The following is an 18,078-nucleotide window of genomic DNA, read 5'->3' on the forward strand; positions in this document are numbered from 1 at the left end:
GTTATCGAACGTATCACATGTAAAATTAATTCTAATTGGTCCTGTTCGAACGTTCACGTGAATGTAACATTGAACATCGTCTTTTTGAAGGTGCTATCTACAGAAAAGCATGCTTGGGCGAATAAGTAAATTCTCAATGGTTGAAAACGGCAGACTATTTCATTATTCTTTATTTCTTTTGCTGTACAAAAATATCTAAATTCGGATCATTTGTATCGTTATCGTATATTCTTTTCTATTTTTCAAATTGAACCCAATATTTAGACAGATAATATGCGCATGAACTATCGATGACAATATGGTAAATAAAGACAGCCGGGATGGCTTTAAATGTAGGCCTATGTAGTAGAATCGGAAACTATAAAGTTACAGGATCATAGCTAAGGGGTCGTGTCTTTGGAGGCGTCCCGCTTTGAAGTCAAAAAATTATGGTAACCCTAGCTAAACTGTTAAAACACTTTACAAGTGAAAACGAATCTAGACTAAAATGTGTGAAACTGTTGCAGAAAATTGTTCAGTGGCGAAGAATATTGTACTGGGTGAAATACTTTTTTTGTCCGATGGAAGCTCATGCGCATGCCCAATATGTCTGCTTCAGAGACAAATACCGACATAATCTAAACATATTAAAACATATTATGACACGTTTTGACGACGAAAACCTCCCTATAATAATGCAAATGATCCTCTCGAGCTTTATGAGAATTGTATATAAATCGTCTCAGAATGTTTCAGTGCCGTACCGAGTGATAGTATTGATAAATTCGACGTGTTCAGAAACCTAAGACACGCATTGCGTGAGGGATTTGCAGAGATAAACGAAAACATCGTGCATCCTCTTCGGTTCAGTAAAAGAGTTTGTTCATCTTATATACTGCATATCTTATACTCACTCATTGTGAAATACATGTCTGTAAGTTGGAACGAGTATTGTCGAAATATTATCACCTATATAAAGTTTATTTGAAAGGGTAGTGAGATTGTGAAATGTAGATAGACTTGTTCTAGCAAAGCTGCAAGTAAATACTCTACAATTATGAAAATATATCCCGTAGTTTTTAGATAAACCTACAACAACGAAGACTGATTCAGTTACAAAGGAGATTTTGAAAAGCTGAATCTTTTGAAGTTGTATTCTTTTCGTAAGATGTAGCCATGTTCTCGGAAATTTCTCGGATTCGATGCATATATATATATTTATATTTATATATATGAATCCTTTGTAAATGGAAAGCATCAAATAGTGATATTTCCTTAACTGTGAATGTAAAAAGTTAATTGACCGGTAATATTTCTATCATCATAAAATCAGTAGTGCATGGACAATGAAAACAATGAAAACTTCATTTTATAAAAACCTGATCGTGAGCAAGTATAAAATAGTTCAAAGTTTAACTTTTGAAAATTAGTCATAAAGTTATGTTTGAAACTTTCTCAAGAAGACACAATATTGATATATATACATATAATACGTAATATGAATGGTAAAGAAGAGAATTCAGGTGGTGCCTACGAAGATGAAACAGTAGTTCAATATTTGACTGACAATGGCGTAGAATCTGTTGTTGACATTTCACTACAACAAGAGACGCCAATGCAAGTTGAAAAAGCAAAACCGGCTACTAATCTTATTTATCGAGTGGATGAGAGTCCACCATTGTACATCAGCATGGCCTTCGGATTTCAGGTATATGAAAATTTACATAAACAGACAAGTCTCAGTATGGACTATGGGTCGTTTTGCTATTATGTTGATGTTGTTCTTCTTCGTATTTTTGGACACGTCAGTGTACATAACGATCGTTCCAATATTATGTTGTTGTTCCTGTTAGTAATATTCTTCCCTTTCGTCATGATGAAATCGCTTTTCTCTTTGAATACTGGACCAATTGCTTTGAAATTTTCAGTTGTTACAGATTGATTTTTTTGCCAGAAGGCTATTACTTTTACTTATTTCAAAAATTACTGTGGACTTAGCTGTGGACAAGAGATTCGTTTTTTATGTGTCAGAATAAAAAATAGCGACACCTTGTGACGTATCCATATATTTGAGCACAGCTCTCTTGTTCTTCTTGTTGTTATTAAAAAAAGTGCCTTTCTCATTACCAGTGGACCAATTTTCAGTGGTTGAAGATTTTTTTTTTTTTGCCAGAAGGCTATAATTTTATTAAATTTTCTGTGGAATATGATATTTCATCTGAAATCCGCTGTATAATTATTAATTCTGGAAACACACTTTTATGACATCGTGGCGGCCGGTACCAGTGTACTATGACAGATTGCACACCCGTACTGCGGCGTTTAAGTTTTCGTGTCCATATATTTATGCATTGCTCTTGTGATTGGTCCTATGGTGATTTTAAACGTAATTCGTCAGTGCAGGTGAAACGAAATCATTTATCTTAGTCACATCCAAGGAACATGACCATTAACAATTCGGGGTATCATTTGAATTACGTTTATCTTTCTAACAATTGTATTGCAATACCGACATCGGTATTTTATTTACTGATCTATTGAAACTCACTCCAAATCTCCAAAATGTTTTCTGATTTTTATTACTCGCAAACCAATCTAGATTTGAGATTTTTTAGCCAAAACATGTATCCTCTTGGTTGGCATTTTAGGAAATTTATACGCATGTCAAGAGAATACTTCACATTATCTAGTATAATCTTATTGTCAAAATTACTGTGATTTTCATTCATGGCCAAATAAACCTTGTATCCACACAATCACGACTGAATTGGGTAAGGAAAATCCTAATGATGAACCTACAAGTTTTTAGTGGAACCGCTGATGGGTATTTAATTTTTATTTCATGTTTTTTCGAAAAATAACTAACGAAGAATTGGATAATAATCGATTTGTTTAATTTTTTAGCAACTGATGTTGTGTATCATGATTATAACATTCCCGCTGATCATATTATCGGTGTTGTGTGCTGATGATTCTCCATCAGTGACTGAATATAAAACAGCTATGATCGGGACCGTATTTTTTGTCGCTGGTCTCTCAACGTTCCTTCAAACTACTTTTGGAGTGAGGTAACAATAAACTCATTCACATACTAGATAAACGAATCATCTGCACGTAATAATGATTTATTGGATCTCCACTTTCAGATACCCTTATTCTCAGTTGTTCTGTCTGTCCGTGTATCTGCCTGTCCTGTCTAGCTGTAGCGTCTAAACGGCCCGACCGGTATTGATGAAATTTCTCACGTGGGTTATTCCCTCACTCTAGTTATGTGCGTTCCCCCGAATGTCCGAATTGGCGTTTCGTTTCCATGGCAGCAGCGAAAAAACGCGCCGATTGCTGGGAAATTTTCAACGTCCACACAATTTGTCGCCAATTTTTCATAAAGTAAGTCGAAAATAAAATTTCAAGAACGGTTCCATCCGCGGAAGAAAATACTCTTTCGAACAGGCCGTGTTTAACCCATAAAATGGGGGAGCTTCTGGAATTTTTGTGAACACGTTTTAATTATTAGTCACAGTATACTACTCTCGCAAGGCGGTGATTGCAGTACGCTGCCGCAATAGATTGCAATTTTCTCTTGTATCGGAACGTATGTCTGAAGTGCGGGCCTCAAGTATGAGCGGAGATCGTTGGCTCAAACCGCCTTGTTTCTCTAACTTTTTAAAACGATAATTCATGGCGGGATTTCTTGTGTCAATGAGAGCAGTTCAGAATTGATTACGAAGAGAGTACTACAGAGAAAAACCGCGATGACAAATGTGTTCACATTTGTTTACTGTAGATTGCCAATAATACAAGGAACAACTGCATCGTTTTTGGTTTCTGCTATAAGCGTCATGGGAACCGACAGATTGAAATGTCCGGCTCCGATGGATTTGAATCCTAACTCGACGTATGAAGATTACTCAGTTTCGCTGGATGAAAATTCGAGCAAAATAATTTACGACAATTTGCTGAATAAAACTATCAACGTCGATGTGGAGTCAAATTATTACAGAGATAATGATGGAATAATAAGGACTAGTAACGAACTATGGGTCAGCCGATTACATGAGGTAATAACTGTTTAGCTTAACAAACGTATATATGTTAATAATAGATAGGCTAGTAACTAACTAAGTAACAGTTAATGGACTACCTGACGTGATTCGATAAAATTACGTGGATACATTATTTTATGATTTGAAGCTATGGAAATTATATACAAAATGCATTTTGAAACCCAAGCGAGTTCTAACCATATATTCTGATTTGATTTTTTACAAACTATGTTTTATTGCAAAAGTATAAGAGTTAAATGAAGTTAAATGTACCGATATGAATTAAACGGGTCGTATTACTCTTGAATAAATTTGTTCACTAGGACCGACAATATCTGATATCGATTTACGAATGTTTTTTTTAATTAACAGATTCAAGGCGGAGTGATCTGCGGTTCGATTTTGCAGTTGACTTTGGGATTCACTGGTGCTATGGGATTTCTGACTTACTATATTGGACCACTAACGGTTGCCCCAATTTTAGCTCTGATTGCATATGGAATATTCGGTTTAGCACAGGATCTGGCAAGCGCTCAGTGGGGTATCACCGTCTTGTAAGTTTGTGTAACGAGTTATTCGTTAGAGTGCGTGGGTGCTATTGTTCGCCTGTTTTTATTCGCAAACTAATTAGTCAGCCAATTTCACATTTTCCGTAAAGAAGTCGCTAGAAGTCTATAACTTTCATTTTTTTTCAAATTTTCTAGTCCTACCAGCCTCTACATTTCATCAAAATTTTGCTGTTTCTTTTTACTATTCACGGGCACACATAATATGAAATTAATAATTCTGCCAGCATTTGCCTGGAATTTTGCTGACATTGCTCTGGCCATATATTTGAGTGGCAACGGTTAAGCGTTACAAGAAATAATAAAGCTTTGTTCGGTTCATGTATATAATGATATCAAAATTATCATGTTATTATTATTCTTGGTATTTTCTTTCTGTTGGTATAGCTGTTGTGAATCACTTTTATCTTTATTGATATAGAATTGATCTTTTAAGATTTAGTATTCGATGTGTTTTGTGCTAAACGTTCCCAAGTAATTGATATTATCTTTAACAAAAAAATTATTCTATCTGCTAACTAAAGAAATAATGTAAGATTTCAAACAAACTATAAATGTATTTTCATTTCAGAATCGTCGGCATCTTTTTCATCTGTGCTGTGTGTATGGTAAATGTTTCGATACCAGTGTATACTTGCAGACGTAATGGAAGAAATATATCTGTTTCTTCTAATTCTAAGTTCCCTTTATTTTCAATGTTTCCGGTAAGAAATATTTAATTCTCACATTATTTTGGACACCTTACAAATATTTTGATTCTGCACAAGACTATCTATACGACTCACACACACACTATTGTTTACATATGAATACGGGATTCTCTCATTGAACTCAAACACAAAGAGCACAACAAACCTTACTTATTAAAGCTTGATAAAAATGCATAGATCTTCTGTTATTGACAAATATGTATTATTTTTTTTATAACTCCATTTCAAATACTTTATTATTCAAGGTTTTATTTGCTGTGTTCATCGGATGGTTTGTATGCTACGTTATCACTACAGCAGGTGGATTCTCGGATGACCCAAAGGATCCATCTTATTATGCTCGCACAGATATCAATTCAGATGCAACTTCTAAAAGTCCTTGGTTAGTGTCGACTGAACTTCACTAGCGTAATTATGGTGACAAATTCGAATTGCCGTCATAAAACAGACTTTTTAAAAATAACTATCATTTTGGAATGTTTGAATTATCTTCACATTTGTTACTGATGAATTAGGTGCCAAGGTATTCAATTTTGTTGACTCATTTTTAAACAACTTTAATTGCTCACATGAAGAAACACGCGCAGGAAACAAAAAATAAATGTAATAATTATTTTCACTTAAAAAAATCTTGAATATCCTGAGACCAAAATTATAAAACATTATAAAAAATATACATGCTTTTTTTTCACCGACTTGTATGAATTGGGCTTCTTGTGCCATATGATTTAGTAGCTCATTAGTAAATGTTGAAATATTTTTCAGGTTTCGTTTTCCATACCCTTTTCAATTCGGAATGCCAACTTTCACTGCGAGTACAACACTGGGAATGATGGCAGCAGTGTTGCCAGGAATATTAGAATCAATTGGAGATTATAATGCTACAGCGGGAGTTTGTGAAGAGTCGTCTCCACCAAAACATGCTATTAATCGGTAACATCAATCCTTCAAATACGTATCTATATGTAACATTGAAAATATTTTATTTTACGTTTTCTATTTATACAACGGTTATGTTAATCGAACTATACATCGGGGAAAATTCTTGTATACAATGCACAAGTCAAGTTGTCTTACATCACGCCGTTTCTCATCTATATAGACTACGATTATAGAAACCATATATTTATAGAATTGTATCTGTACTGTATCACATTTATCAGCATTGCTTTGATTATAAAACTAATAGAAATGTTTATAAATTCGATAAACTTTTATTTAAATTAGAATACAATAGACACGTATTTTTGGCTTTATTCTCATTTTTCGAATGCATATATATATACACTTTCGTACATCATTTACTAGAGGTGTTATGATGGAAGGGGTCGGCGTCCTTTTGGCCGGATTGCTTGGCACCGGGAATGCAGTAACATCTTGGAGTCACACTATTGTTATACTAGGCGTATCAAAAGTTGCAAGTAGAAGAGTAAGTTAGCATTAATTTTCTGTTTATTGTCAGTTATATGAAGCTGCAATATGAAGATATTTTAAAACAATAATTCAGTTAAAGGTATAACATCACTTACACCTACTAGTATTATGTATTGCATATTTGACTGCGTTGCTTGATGTTTTATGTTCGCATATTATGTTAATTACGATCACCGGCTCACTTGCATGTGCATGAGTATTACCACGTTCTCAATGTTTCAAATTTAGGTGTTTCAGTTCACTGGACTGTATATGATTATAATAGGGATATTTTCAAAATTGATCAGTATATTCGCATCTATTCCAAAAGTTGTGCTTGGTGGTGCACTTAGTTCAACAATTGGAATGTTATTTTCAATCGGAATATCTACTTTGAAGCACACTGACATGAAGAAAACTAGGTAAGAATAGTTTTCTAAATATGAGCGATGTATGCTACACGCTGAAAATAGGTTGAATAAATACCATAGCAGTCGATGTAGCAAAATGATCAAAAGTATATATATAATATACTACAAACAAGAGACTCCGATGAGAAATATTTAAAATCTTGAATTCTGGGCATCTAGTATTGTCATCTACTATAACAACTTTCGCAGGAAAAGCAATGCACAGGATTAAAATAAATCTTTTCTAGCATCTAGCATTATATATTTTTTTTTCAACACATTACCATACTCAGCGTATTTATATGTTATGTTCTTGGATTTGGATTTAAATCATTTATTGAACATCCATCCAGTAGCAAACTTGTCAAAACCCATCATCTTTTGGATGAGTGCGGGTAACTAATGTGTGTCACTGGCAGAACAAGTTCCCATTGATCATGCCAGAGAATAAAATACTTTAATAACATCTCAGTATGCCAAAACGGTTGAGATATGTGAGGTTGAAATCAGCTAACATTGTATGCATTTTGAAATCAATAGTATTATATTCATTGACAAACCTCCCCTAGAGATACACCATCACCATTTCTGGATGAATAAAAATATTTTGTTTAGAAATCTGTTCATCTTTGGACTAAGTATGTTGACCGGTATCGCCTTGCCAATGTATATATCAAAACATGAGGACAGAGTAGATCTAGGAGTAGAGGAATTGACAAATGTTGTGAGAGTGTTAATGAGAAGTCCTATGTTCATTGGAGGCTTGACTGGCTTTTGTTTGGATAACATTGCTCCAGGTAATGAGAAAATAGTCATTTTTAAATAGCACTTTATTGAATCAAGTATATTGAAACACACTTGCAGACAAAAGACAGCAATTTAGATAGCAATTCAGAATTCGGGAACGCTTATGATATGAGTACTATGTTGCAAAGCATTTTTATCCGGTGTTTGAATATTTATCTTCGGACACGGCAACGTTCGACCTAATAAGCTAAGAATGTCTATTAGTATTTATTTCTGTTTGACAACCAATCGCGTATTCAAGTTATAGAATAAGAGATTGATTGATTAGTTACGATTACGAAAGAACGGGGTCAATGTGTTGATAAGATTGAAAAAACAAATCAAACAGACATTTTACGTTTTCCCGACATGTTTCGAAGCATGATTTTGAAATATACTTTTTCGCACGCGTGTACCTCTGACTCGCTTATGGGGTCACACAATGCATTAACAAAAATCCCGACAATGGAGTGGTTCACGATATTTCAATCAAAAATTACTGCGTTTAACAAACCAGCGCGGCTAGCATTTCGGTTAGGAGTTATGAATTTAAATTTTTTATTTATTTGAAATGATTCAGGGACAAGGAAAGAACGAGGTCTGGAAACATTCTACACAAAATCCAGTGACAAATCAGGAAATCAAGCGAAAGCTTATCAATTACCGTTCAATACTGATTATAGATGGACGAAATGGATTCCTATCTGTCCTAACTTTAGAAGATCATAGAAAACTGTTCAGCAACAAATTATTTAAAGTGATTCGGAAGTCTTGCTGCAGACTAACACAAAATATTTAAAATTCTTATTATCAGAAATATTAATTACTCAGCCAACTCATATAATGTAACTAATAAAACTATTGAAATATTTGAATGTATTTATTGCAGACTTCATTTAGTGACGGTGGACAAGTGATAACAAAAGATTTATCAAAGTGGTTACTGACCTATCACCTCCCCTCGCGAACCGGCAACAAAATACTTACATTTATGAAATAGAAAATAATAATCTGACTTTGAGTAACATACTTCGATGTTTGTCACAAACTAGAACTAAAAATCACAAATCCATTCTGCAATTCTATTGCAAGATTCCATTGATAACCATCGCTTTGTATGGAAACCCACACTGGCTACTGCTCTAGAAGTGTGTGCACCAAGATGTCCTACAACCTGAATCCTAATCGGTACACGCATACTATGTTCAGGTTGTGCGCCATCTTGGTGCGCATACTTCTGGAGGTCCGGCAAGCGAGTTATGAGTAGTATGTTGCATCACAGTAACCTTCACGGTTGCGCCTTATTACCAACGGCATTTTGGTAGTAAAACAGTGTGGGTGCATGCATGGCCCAGACACTGATGAATAAAACATTATTGATAATTTGAATTATCATCCCATTTTTTAATATAAACTGGTTCTGCGATAAAAAAAAGATCCTAAATATAATAAGGTTTAGATTCGTTGTTGCTTAAATAATATAGCTATATTTTTTAAAAATGAAAGATTTTATTACGGTAAAAACTGTCCAATTAATTTAAATCGGAATATTTTGTTGTTAAAGGTAAAGAAGAAAGGCTTTTCAAATTTATAGAAATTTATTTATTGGACCCTATGCAGTTATTTAATACTTTCAAACGGTTGATATATGGGACAAGAATTATTAACCTAATTAAAAACGATTTAAAATGAATAATAGTTCAGAATTGTATGCCGAGGCCTCTAAGCCTGCTCTGCTCTATGTTAAATCCGCCCTGCTCGTGGTTCTTCAGTGATCACCCGTAACTTCGCTCGTGTCTTTACGTCCAAGTAGGAGATCTCAAATCTCAATTAAAGAAATTCCTTGACAATTAACTGACTTTGCGCTATATCGCTATCAAAAGTTGAACTTGAATCTGCTTGGTGCGCTTCAGAAACACTCATCGCGTTTACCATCCTAAATCATTTCTCTCCGAAATTAGCTACTTATCTGAATCCTTCAGACTTCACAGCATAACAGAGACAAAATTACTACCAATTTGGTGCATTTATTCTTTTACAACTTCTGAAAAAGATTTTGGCACAGAAGTGAATTTTCACCTTAAATACAATGTGTAAAAGACTATTTTATAGAGTTACGTTTAGGAATTAAAGCATGCCGAAATAAATTGCATTTTAAACGAAGCCGATAATAATTTATTTCGGCATGCTAGAAGCGATAATATCCCAAAAGGGTTTTAGCATTGAATTCATCAAGCATATATACAAGGACATTTTTTGAACGAAAGACGATTATTTTGGTCATAAGAAGAGGTATTGTTCGGTAATTTAGTAAATACCTTGAATAAGGCATTTAGTTGTGCGATCATTAACTGAAATAAGATGAAAATTGTTTTGTTCTGATAATAAATTTTGGAAGATCTGCATGTCTTTAGATACACATATCGATGGTCAGGATTATATCGCATATAAATAATCGGAGATTTTCAGAAAAATGTAAGGTACATGACTACAAATACAAGTTTATTTACTAGATGGTGTGTTCTCAGTACAACCATATGATATATTACACCGTAAGTGATTTTGCAAAAATGTATCAAAATTTTCATAATTTTCAGTAGTTTATTATAAAATATTGTATCTTCATGCAAATATTTCCTTTGCTTTATAAACTTTCATCTTTAAAAAAGCGTTTCTTCTTGAGTACCAAAGCATACAGTTGTTGCAATCTGGTTAATAACTCCGTCTAAAGCCTGGAAGTCATCAAGTTCGAAAGTATTACTTGCAACTGGCTGTGATGCAATGGCTCTGAGCTGTCTTCTGTCGGTAGCTCCGACTCCGATGGAAATGACAGTTTTCGCTATTTCTTTAAGTGCTCTTGCTGGTCGAATAACGTCGTCGGATGAACGACCTACAGTAAAATAGAAAGGTTGTCAGGAAGGTTCTCAAATTAATTCGTAATCTAAAAAGTGGTTGGAGATTTGTGCTAACATAATAGATCTGTGATCTCGGGGTATGCACACCTCATCCAAATTGTAATGAATTGAACAGGCTTTACCAAATAAGAAAGACTTGTTCTTAAAAAACATCGTGGTCAGGATAAAATTTTTCATATCCAGGAGGTAATAGAGGCCGACAAGATGTCTCCCACCCCCCTCATTTGGAAAGCTACCTCATCGAGAATGGGATTATTCAATTAAAAAATACTGGTTCCGAATACAGAAACAGGGATGTTGGAGAAAGAGAGTGTAATCGTCTAATCGATGTGAAGACAAGAATTTAATCTCAATTGCACATATTTATCTTACATTGATATTAAATATGAGGGATTATCAAGATTAATTGCCGTTGCGACCAAAAAAGAAGCATACTTGTAACTTCAATCAACAGTTTCAAAAACGAAAAATGCAACAAAAAGTATTACGAATAAAGCTCGACAAATAGCTCCGCTTGGCAACAAAATCAAAGTATTAAAATTTCAACAATCTTACCGTCGGTAAACAAGACGACTAACAGGGGTACGTCATTTCTTCGACCTGCGTCTGCGGTAAATGCGTTATCGATAGCAAACTGAATTGCGTTTCCTGTTCTTGTACCGGCGCCATTGTATCTAATTGCGTCGACAGCTGAAAAATTTATGACAATATTTGATTATTTAGAAAAATGAAATTTAAAAAAATAGAAATATGTAAAGTATGAAAAACATATTTTTGTGAAATACATACCTCTATTCAGCGCTCTCAGATTATTGTGATCTCCCAAATTAAATTCAGTTCTTGCTTGGTTATTGTATCGTATGAGACCGAACTAAAAGAAAGTAAAAAAATCAGTTAAACTAGTATTTATCAAACAACAACAACAAATCGAGTAAAAAAATATTTGGACCAAATGAGGAAACTAAACTTACTCGTGCAGCATCACGTCCGATGTTGAATGTTCCAATGAAATTTTTAATGAATTGACGAATCAGACCGAAGTTGTCATTACCAATGGAACTAGAACTGTCCAGGATGAGAACAAGATCCATAATCGCTTGAGGTGGACATGGAGCAATCTCAATGACAGGTTCCTAAAAACAAAGGGTATTATTTTTACAATAGCTCCACTTTGAGTTATTATTATAAACAATGAAACCCCTTTCTTATATGTGGTCTCCAATAATTCGTTATCATCATGGAACAAAACGAAAACAGGCCCAATTAAAGCTTCATATGCAGATAGTACTTTCAATGAAAAAGTTGACATATTTGGAAAAAACGACTGACATTCATTTATATAATAATACATGGGTCATTTACGGCCTGAACATACTGGGATTCTAATTGAGAAGTAAATGCTAGGACTAAGGTAGGAATTTTGTTGCATAACAGTCTCTAATTCGTCATCTTACCTGAGTACAGAATTTAATCTGGTCGGAAATGACTTTCACAACTTTGTCGAGAGCATCGAAATCACTGACGGTGGTGGCAAATAATCTGTCTGGGTCACTAGCAATTTCGTAGATCTGAACAATTCTGATGTTTCCGATACCAACAGCTATTACGATTGCGTTTTCACCCTTCAGTAACTGTGATGGGATTTGAACATCATCGAAAGCGATACCTGAATGTGAAGAATAAAATAATATATTAGTACATCTACGGAAAAAACCCAATTTATTTTTATCATACCATATACAGTAACAATGAGCATTTTACATTAAATTGTTCCATTTGGGAATAAAGCAAATGCAGCTTGATTTCAGTCAAGTAAGAAAGAGATTTCCAAATATGCAAACCCAACAAACCAATGCTGCATGTGAACATGTCAAAGATAAGAAGATAATATAAAATGAGCCAATTAGTTTTTCGTGAATGTAATGATATTTTGCTTTGCACTCAATTCATTCAGCGATGTAAAGTTTGGTAACTTCCAAAGCGAGGGAATTGAGGTATCAAGAGAACGCTACGATTCATTTATTCTTGACGGCAATTTTTTTTTTCTGACTATTAATATAAATCTATTTATTGACAAACTAAAATGTTCATCCTTTCATCATATATCACGTCGGTTGTTGACTCTTGCAAGAAAACTTTATGCGCAAACAACAAATCTAGCCACCAATGTGACTAGAAGGTCACTCAAGTAAATTACATGTAGTTTATTATGTAAATGAACCTAGTACATATAATTAAATTACGTATAACCATTTTTTTTTATTTAACATAAAGTTTTCGAACAAAAATACTGCTAACATGATATTTACCGTCAGTAACGACAACAGCAATCTTGGGTACACCAGGACGATGTCCAGCTGCAGCAGTGAACATGTTCTCTCTTGTGTAGTTAATAGCCTTTCCAGTCTTGGTTCCTTTACCCAGGTATGGAATACGTGTCACTGCATCCAAAACGTCACGTTTAGTTTTATAGTCTTTCAAGTCAAACTGCTTATCAACTTCTTCATTGTAGCGAAGTGCACCGAACTGGAAATTTTCAAAATAAGAAGTCAAAAAACAACGAAAATCAAGAATTTTAGTTAGATACATTCGTTTATGAACATCTTAAATCTCAGTATAAACTAGAGCAGCGCTAATTTGACTTTTCTTGCAGACTCCTCAACATAGCTGTGGGGTTTAATACAGTAATTGATAATCCGACGAGAGGCTATGGTCGGCATATGCTAGCTTTCTTATCATTTCTACTTTCCAAAAGATTAAAACAAAAAATTTTACGCTATCCAAATTATTATTACACATACCAAGGCTTTGGTAGGACCAACTTCGAAGCTCTGTACCACGTCACGAACGAAACGACGTATGATTTCGAAGTTAGCAGTTTTGATACTAGAAGAACTGTCGATCACAAATACAATATCGGCTTCGTCATTACAACGCTCTGTAAAAATAAGAATATTTTTCTATTGATATGTGTTTTAACTTAATTTATTTAGAAAAAAACTATTTAAACCAATAATATGCCCCAGTATCATGAAAAAATCCCACTTAGAATATTAAAATTAAGTTAAATGCTATGATAACTAGTATTTACCGTAACACAAATTTCATTTTTTTAATCATGGAAACTCTTTATTTCGTCATGTGTGTCTGTGCTTTGTTTTGATGTTGCAAATTTGGTGCTTAGTCACAATTCCTTATACGAATTGTGAAATATATTTATTGGACAGACCGGGCCGCAGTAGGTTGACTAGAGCACGATTAAGCAACGAAAAGATAGCTGATAAATGAATAAAAATCTACAACATAAACTAACCTCTACAGATGGGTGTGTTTGCATTCCAAACGCCAACTGTTCCGAGCTGAGTGGGTCCACAGAATATAGTACTCAATCCGACAAGTTGATGAGTTGGGTCACATTGAAAGTTACAAACAGAACCAATATGGGATTGTTCTGTGCAAACAACCTGACCGTTTTCAATTGGAGTTGTATGAACCTCCAACTCACAAGCTGTAAAATAGACAAATATGACATTGGTTCAAAGAGTGGCATAACATTCCATTTCAAGTATAGGGCTTGTTACAATTGTAATCAAAAAATTAATTGTGCGAGATGAAGTCTGTATTCAAGTATTCACTGATACGCCAGGAGAAAATATAAGAATTTACCTCATTGTAGTGATATACGAAAATTGTGGTGCGCAAAAATTTAACTCTTTTTGATACAATTTGGAAATATCTCAGATAAACATGCACCGTATTTACCTACATTCTATAAAGAAAATTAAAATGAGCAAAAGATATAATTTACCTGTTACCGTTATTAAAAGTTATACTGTTATAAAGTGCAGTAAATAGATTTTTTTATCGTTTGATAGTATGTAATTCTAGTTCAGTAAATATGTGGCAAATAGTACGTAAATACTCACATGGGCATGGATTGGTCGCGCACACTTGAGCGTCTTCTGCAGGTCCAAGACTGTTACAAGCAGTTTGATCAACGGAGAACAAACATTGTCTGAAACGTTGTTGCACACCACCATTGCATGTAGCCGAACATTCTGATATAATTGTCCATTGGGTGTATTCAGGACACGCCTGTTAAAAATTCAACATCAATACATAAATAAATAAATTTCTGCATAGGTTAATATTCTCATCACATTTTTATTTATTAAATGATACATATTATTTACTGTAAAGTATTGCTCTGCCTCTGAAGAAAAAAAAAATTTGTTTATTCAATCACAAATGACAAAACAAATTTGGCAATTTCATATATGACTGACATGATACCAAATATGTGGTGAACAATAATTAAAAAAATTTAACACATATGTTTGATATATGTGATGAATTTGCTGTAAGACTAATATCCTTACCCCTTCATTACATTCTTCTGGTTGTACTGGGTCGCCAATACATCCCGGATCTCCAACACTTCCAAACAAGCATTGTCTACCTCGTTGTCTGAAACCATCTCCACATGATCTGTCACATGGTGAAAATTCAGTCCATTCTGACCATGTTGCACAGAGATCAGTGTTGCAGTCTCTGTCTTGTTGCCAATCACCAATGCATCCACCGCTTCCAGGAACGCCGTCTTGGCATGCTCTAGCTCGTTTAGAAATACCAGTACCACATGTAACGCTACAGGGTGTCCAACTGACCCATGCCTCCCACGATGAGCATTGCTACAAAAATATTATAGTTCACTCAATAATATGTATAACAAACAATTGCGAGTGCTAAATACTCTGAGGAAAACGTTTTTAAAGTAGACCTAACTTGAATAGTAATATACAAATTAAATAGCTAAAAGTAGACAATGGTGTAACATATGCATATATAAAATACTTGTTGAAATTGTCTAATTCATCCAACGTTATCCTCAGGACAAATAGATAGCTGAGACTGCTAATTTTTTTTATAAGAGAGTGATTGGTCAAAATCCTACCCCTCTGGAGCATTCTTGGAATTCTTCTGAAGCACCCTGGCATCCAGGATCACCAAGTTCACCACCGAAACAGCCTCGAGTTCGAATTTGAAGTCCTCGTCCACATGTGACATCACACGATGACCAACTGCCCCACAATTGCCAGAATGCACACAGCTGAAAGGTAAATATTACATATAGAGTAAAGTAAACTCATGTTGATATTTCTCATAACTTGCAAAAAGTGAGCTTACATTTTCATTGCAAGGCTCGTCCATTGTTTCTCTGCCTTCACATCCAATATCTCCTGGTTGTCCGCCAATACAAATACGTCTTCTTAATCTGGTGCCTCCACCACATGATACAGTACATCTCTCCCATTCAAGCCAATTACCATAAACTGGACATGGCTAAAAATAACAAAGTGAATATAGTGTAAACTCGTGTATTAAGCTTATATTCAGGGTGTGTTATTCACGCATGAATGTTAATATGCATGAACATCATCACATCTTACATGTAATGTAACTAATGTTTTTTCTATGAAAATTTGAAATAAAAAAAGATCCCTCTTACTCACTAAGAAGAAAGGGAGAAGTGAGTGAAAGAAGTAAATCATCTATGAGAAAAGCAACAGAAAACCATTTTATTTAAAGATTTATTACGCTTTAATACAACTGTGATTATTTTCTGACATAAGAAGGCATAAATATCTTAATGAGGAAATACTACAACCTGAATAAATTATTATTTTTTGAAACCTTCACCCAAAAACTTAGCCAGGTCTAACTTCGAGCAACATAAAAAATGTTGTATTGTCTAGCGTAATGAGTTCTTACATTTGTAGAGCAAACTTCTTGTTTGAAAACTTCACCAACACATCCGTCATCGCCAGCATTACCATTGATACATTCACGGAAACGAAGTCTTATTCCTCCTCCACAAGTTGTATCACATTCACCCCATGATCCCCAGATTGCCCAGAATTCACAATCCTGAAACCAAGTTATATATTTAGTTAAGATGTTTTTTTTTCAGTATGTATATCTGACAGATTTAATTTTGAACAGTTGTTTTGAAAGCGAATTTAATGAGACAGTAATGAAAATAACAAATTTACCTGGGCATTGCAATCTTCTGTATCAACTGGAGGTCCCACACATCCTTGTGTTCCTGGTTCTCCACCAATACAAATCCTGTTTCTTGTTCTAGTACCACGTCCACACGATACTGTACAAGTTTCCCATTCTAACCATGTAGCCCATTCAGCACACGGCTGCATTTTATTGAAAAAAATTAACATAATTATGAATGATTCAATATAGGTTAAATCATATTTTGGCATTTCATTGAAACTGATAAAAATCTACTTACAAGTGAATTGCAAACATTGAAATCACTTGGAGATCCCTGACATTCGCCTTCTCCTGGTATACCGTTGATACATTCTCGAGTTCTTGTTGTGAGTCCAGTACCACATGGTTGGTCGCAGACTGACCATGGTCCCCAAATTGCCCAGAAATCGCAATCCTTTAAAATGAGAATGTATCATTACAAAGATTTAGTAACTCCCTAAAAAGTTTTAATAATAATCGTTAATAATTTTATAGTAGCATTGATATAGTTGGCGAAATGAATAAAACAATGCTGTTACAAACAGTAGTGTACCCTGGATTTCGTTGATTGAAGGAAATTTATTAATTTAGATTTCACCCTTTCATGCTATATACAATATTGTATAGAACTTACATTTCCACTGCAATCTCTTATTTCATCATCACCTCCAAGGTCACATCCAATGTCTCCAGGTACACCACCGATACAGACTCGATTTCTTGATTGTATTCCAGATCCACAAGTGACATCACAATTACCCCATTCAAGCCAGGAAGCCCATTCAGGACATATCTAAGGATTAATGCAAGTTTTATTACGTTGTATTGAAACAAAGTTTCGTTTATATGCATTTATACAAGGTGTCAATTTGTATCAGAATTCAATAAATGAAATAAAAAGGTCACAATCTTTTGTGAAGCCCAGTGAACAGAATTACAGGAATGAATGCTTGGTAAAATGAAATATATTAAGTTTTTTCAAATCCTGGCCAAAATCTGATCTCAATAACATAAATTAATGTTAATTATAACATTATCTTGGTTTCAAGCCTGTGTCCATTACCTCAGACCTGAAGTACATTAAATGGGGTGGACTATGCTAGTTTTGGCAAGCTTGGTAGACTACTCATGTATTCATGTTAGATTTTTAAGTGTATTGTTCGATGTAGAGTAGTTAATCAAAAAAATTTTTTCCAATCAAAATATAT

General features: G+C 34.4%; 2 protein-coding genes across 4 annotated transcripts in view; one reads left to right on the top strand and one right to left on the bottom strand.

Moving 5' to 3' along the window:
• The first annotated feature begins 939 nt into the window (after nucleotides 1-939).
• Nucleotides 940-8,786, top strand: LOC120335971 (solute carrier family 23 member 1-like). 2 transcript variants are annotated; one of them, XM_039403582.2, is made up of 11 exons: nucleotides 940-1,687; nucleotides 2,884-3,047; nucleotides 3,764-4,037; nucleotides 4,395-4,576; nucleotides 5,160-5,292; nucleotides 5,544-5,680; nucleotides 6,064-6,231; nucleotides 6,607-6,727; nucleotides 6,961-7,133; nucleotides 7,737-7,918; nucleotides 8,488-8,786. In XM_039403582.2, exons 1-11 carry the CDS (start codon nucleotides 1,478-1,480, stop codon nucleotides 8,634-8,636), a joined length of 1,893 nt encoding a protein of 630 aa, XP_039259516.2. In that variant the 5' UTR covers nucleotides 940-1,477; the 3' UTR covers nucleotides 8,637-8,786. The 2 variants fall into 2 exon arrangements, with proteins under 2 accessions (XP_039259516.2, XP_039259517.2); XM_039403583.2 differs by lacking the exons at nucleotides 940-1,687; nucleotides 2,884-3,047 and adding an exon at nucleotides 3,113-3,366.
• A 1,128-nt stretch (nucleotides 8,787-9,914) lies between these two features.
• LOC120335429 (uncharacterized) overlaps nucleotides 9,915-18,078 on the bottom strand; it is a 73,110-nt gene continuing 64,946 nt past the window's right edge. For both annotated transcript variants that reach the window (XM_078109643.1, XM_078109644.1), the window contains 16 exons: nucleotides 17,505-17,663; nucleotides 17,130-17,285; nucleotides 16,876-17,031; nucleotides 16,595-16,750; nucleotides 16,010-16,165; nucleotides 15,777-15,932; nucleotides 15,202-15,513; nucleotides 14,749-14,917; nucleotides 14,136-14,330; nucleotides 13,624-13,760; nucleotides 13,132-13,348; nucleotides 12,277-12,488; nucleotides 11,794-11,955; nucleotides 11,612-11,693; nucleotides 11,378-11,512; nucleotides 9,915-10,797 (listed from right to left, as the gene is read on the bottom strand). In XM_078109643.1, coding sequence (XP_077965769.1) covers nucleotides 10,568-10,797; nucleotides 11,378-11,512; nucleotides 11,612-11,693; nucleotides 11,794-11,955; nucleotides 12,277-12,488; nucleotides 13,132-13,348; nucleotides 13,624-13,760; nucleotides 14,136-14,330; nucleotides 14,749-14,917; nucleotides 15,202-15,513; nucleotides 15,777-15,932; nucleotides 16,010-16,165; nucleotides 16,595-16,750; nucleotides 16,876-17,031; nucleotides 17,130-17,285; nucleotides 17,505-17,663 — 2,790 coding nt within the window. In that variant the 3' untranslated portion in view covers nucleotides 9,915-10,567. The remainder of the gene's footprint in view (nucleotides 10,798-11,377; nucleotides 11,513-11,611; nucleotides 11,694-11,793; nucleotides 11,956-12,276; nucleotides 12,489-13,131; nucleotides 13,349-13,623; nucleotides 13,761-14,135; nucleotides 14,331-14,748; nucleotides 14,918-15,201; nucleotides 15,514-15,776; nucleotides 15,933-16,009; nucleotides 16,166-16,594; nucleotides 16,751-16,875; nucleotides 17,032-17,129; nucleotides 17,286-17,504; nucleotides 17,664-18,078) is intronic.

This window comes from Styela clava, chromosome 2, assembly GCF_964204865.1.
Source record: "Styela clava chromosome 2, kaStyClav1.hap1.2, whole genome shotgun sequence".
Lineage (NCBI taxonomy): Eukaryota > Metazoa > Chordata > Ascidiacea > Stolidobranchia > Styelidae > Styela > Styela clava.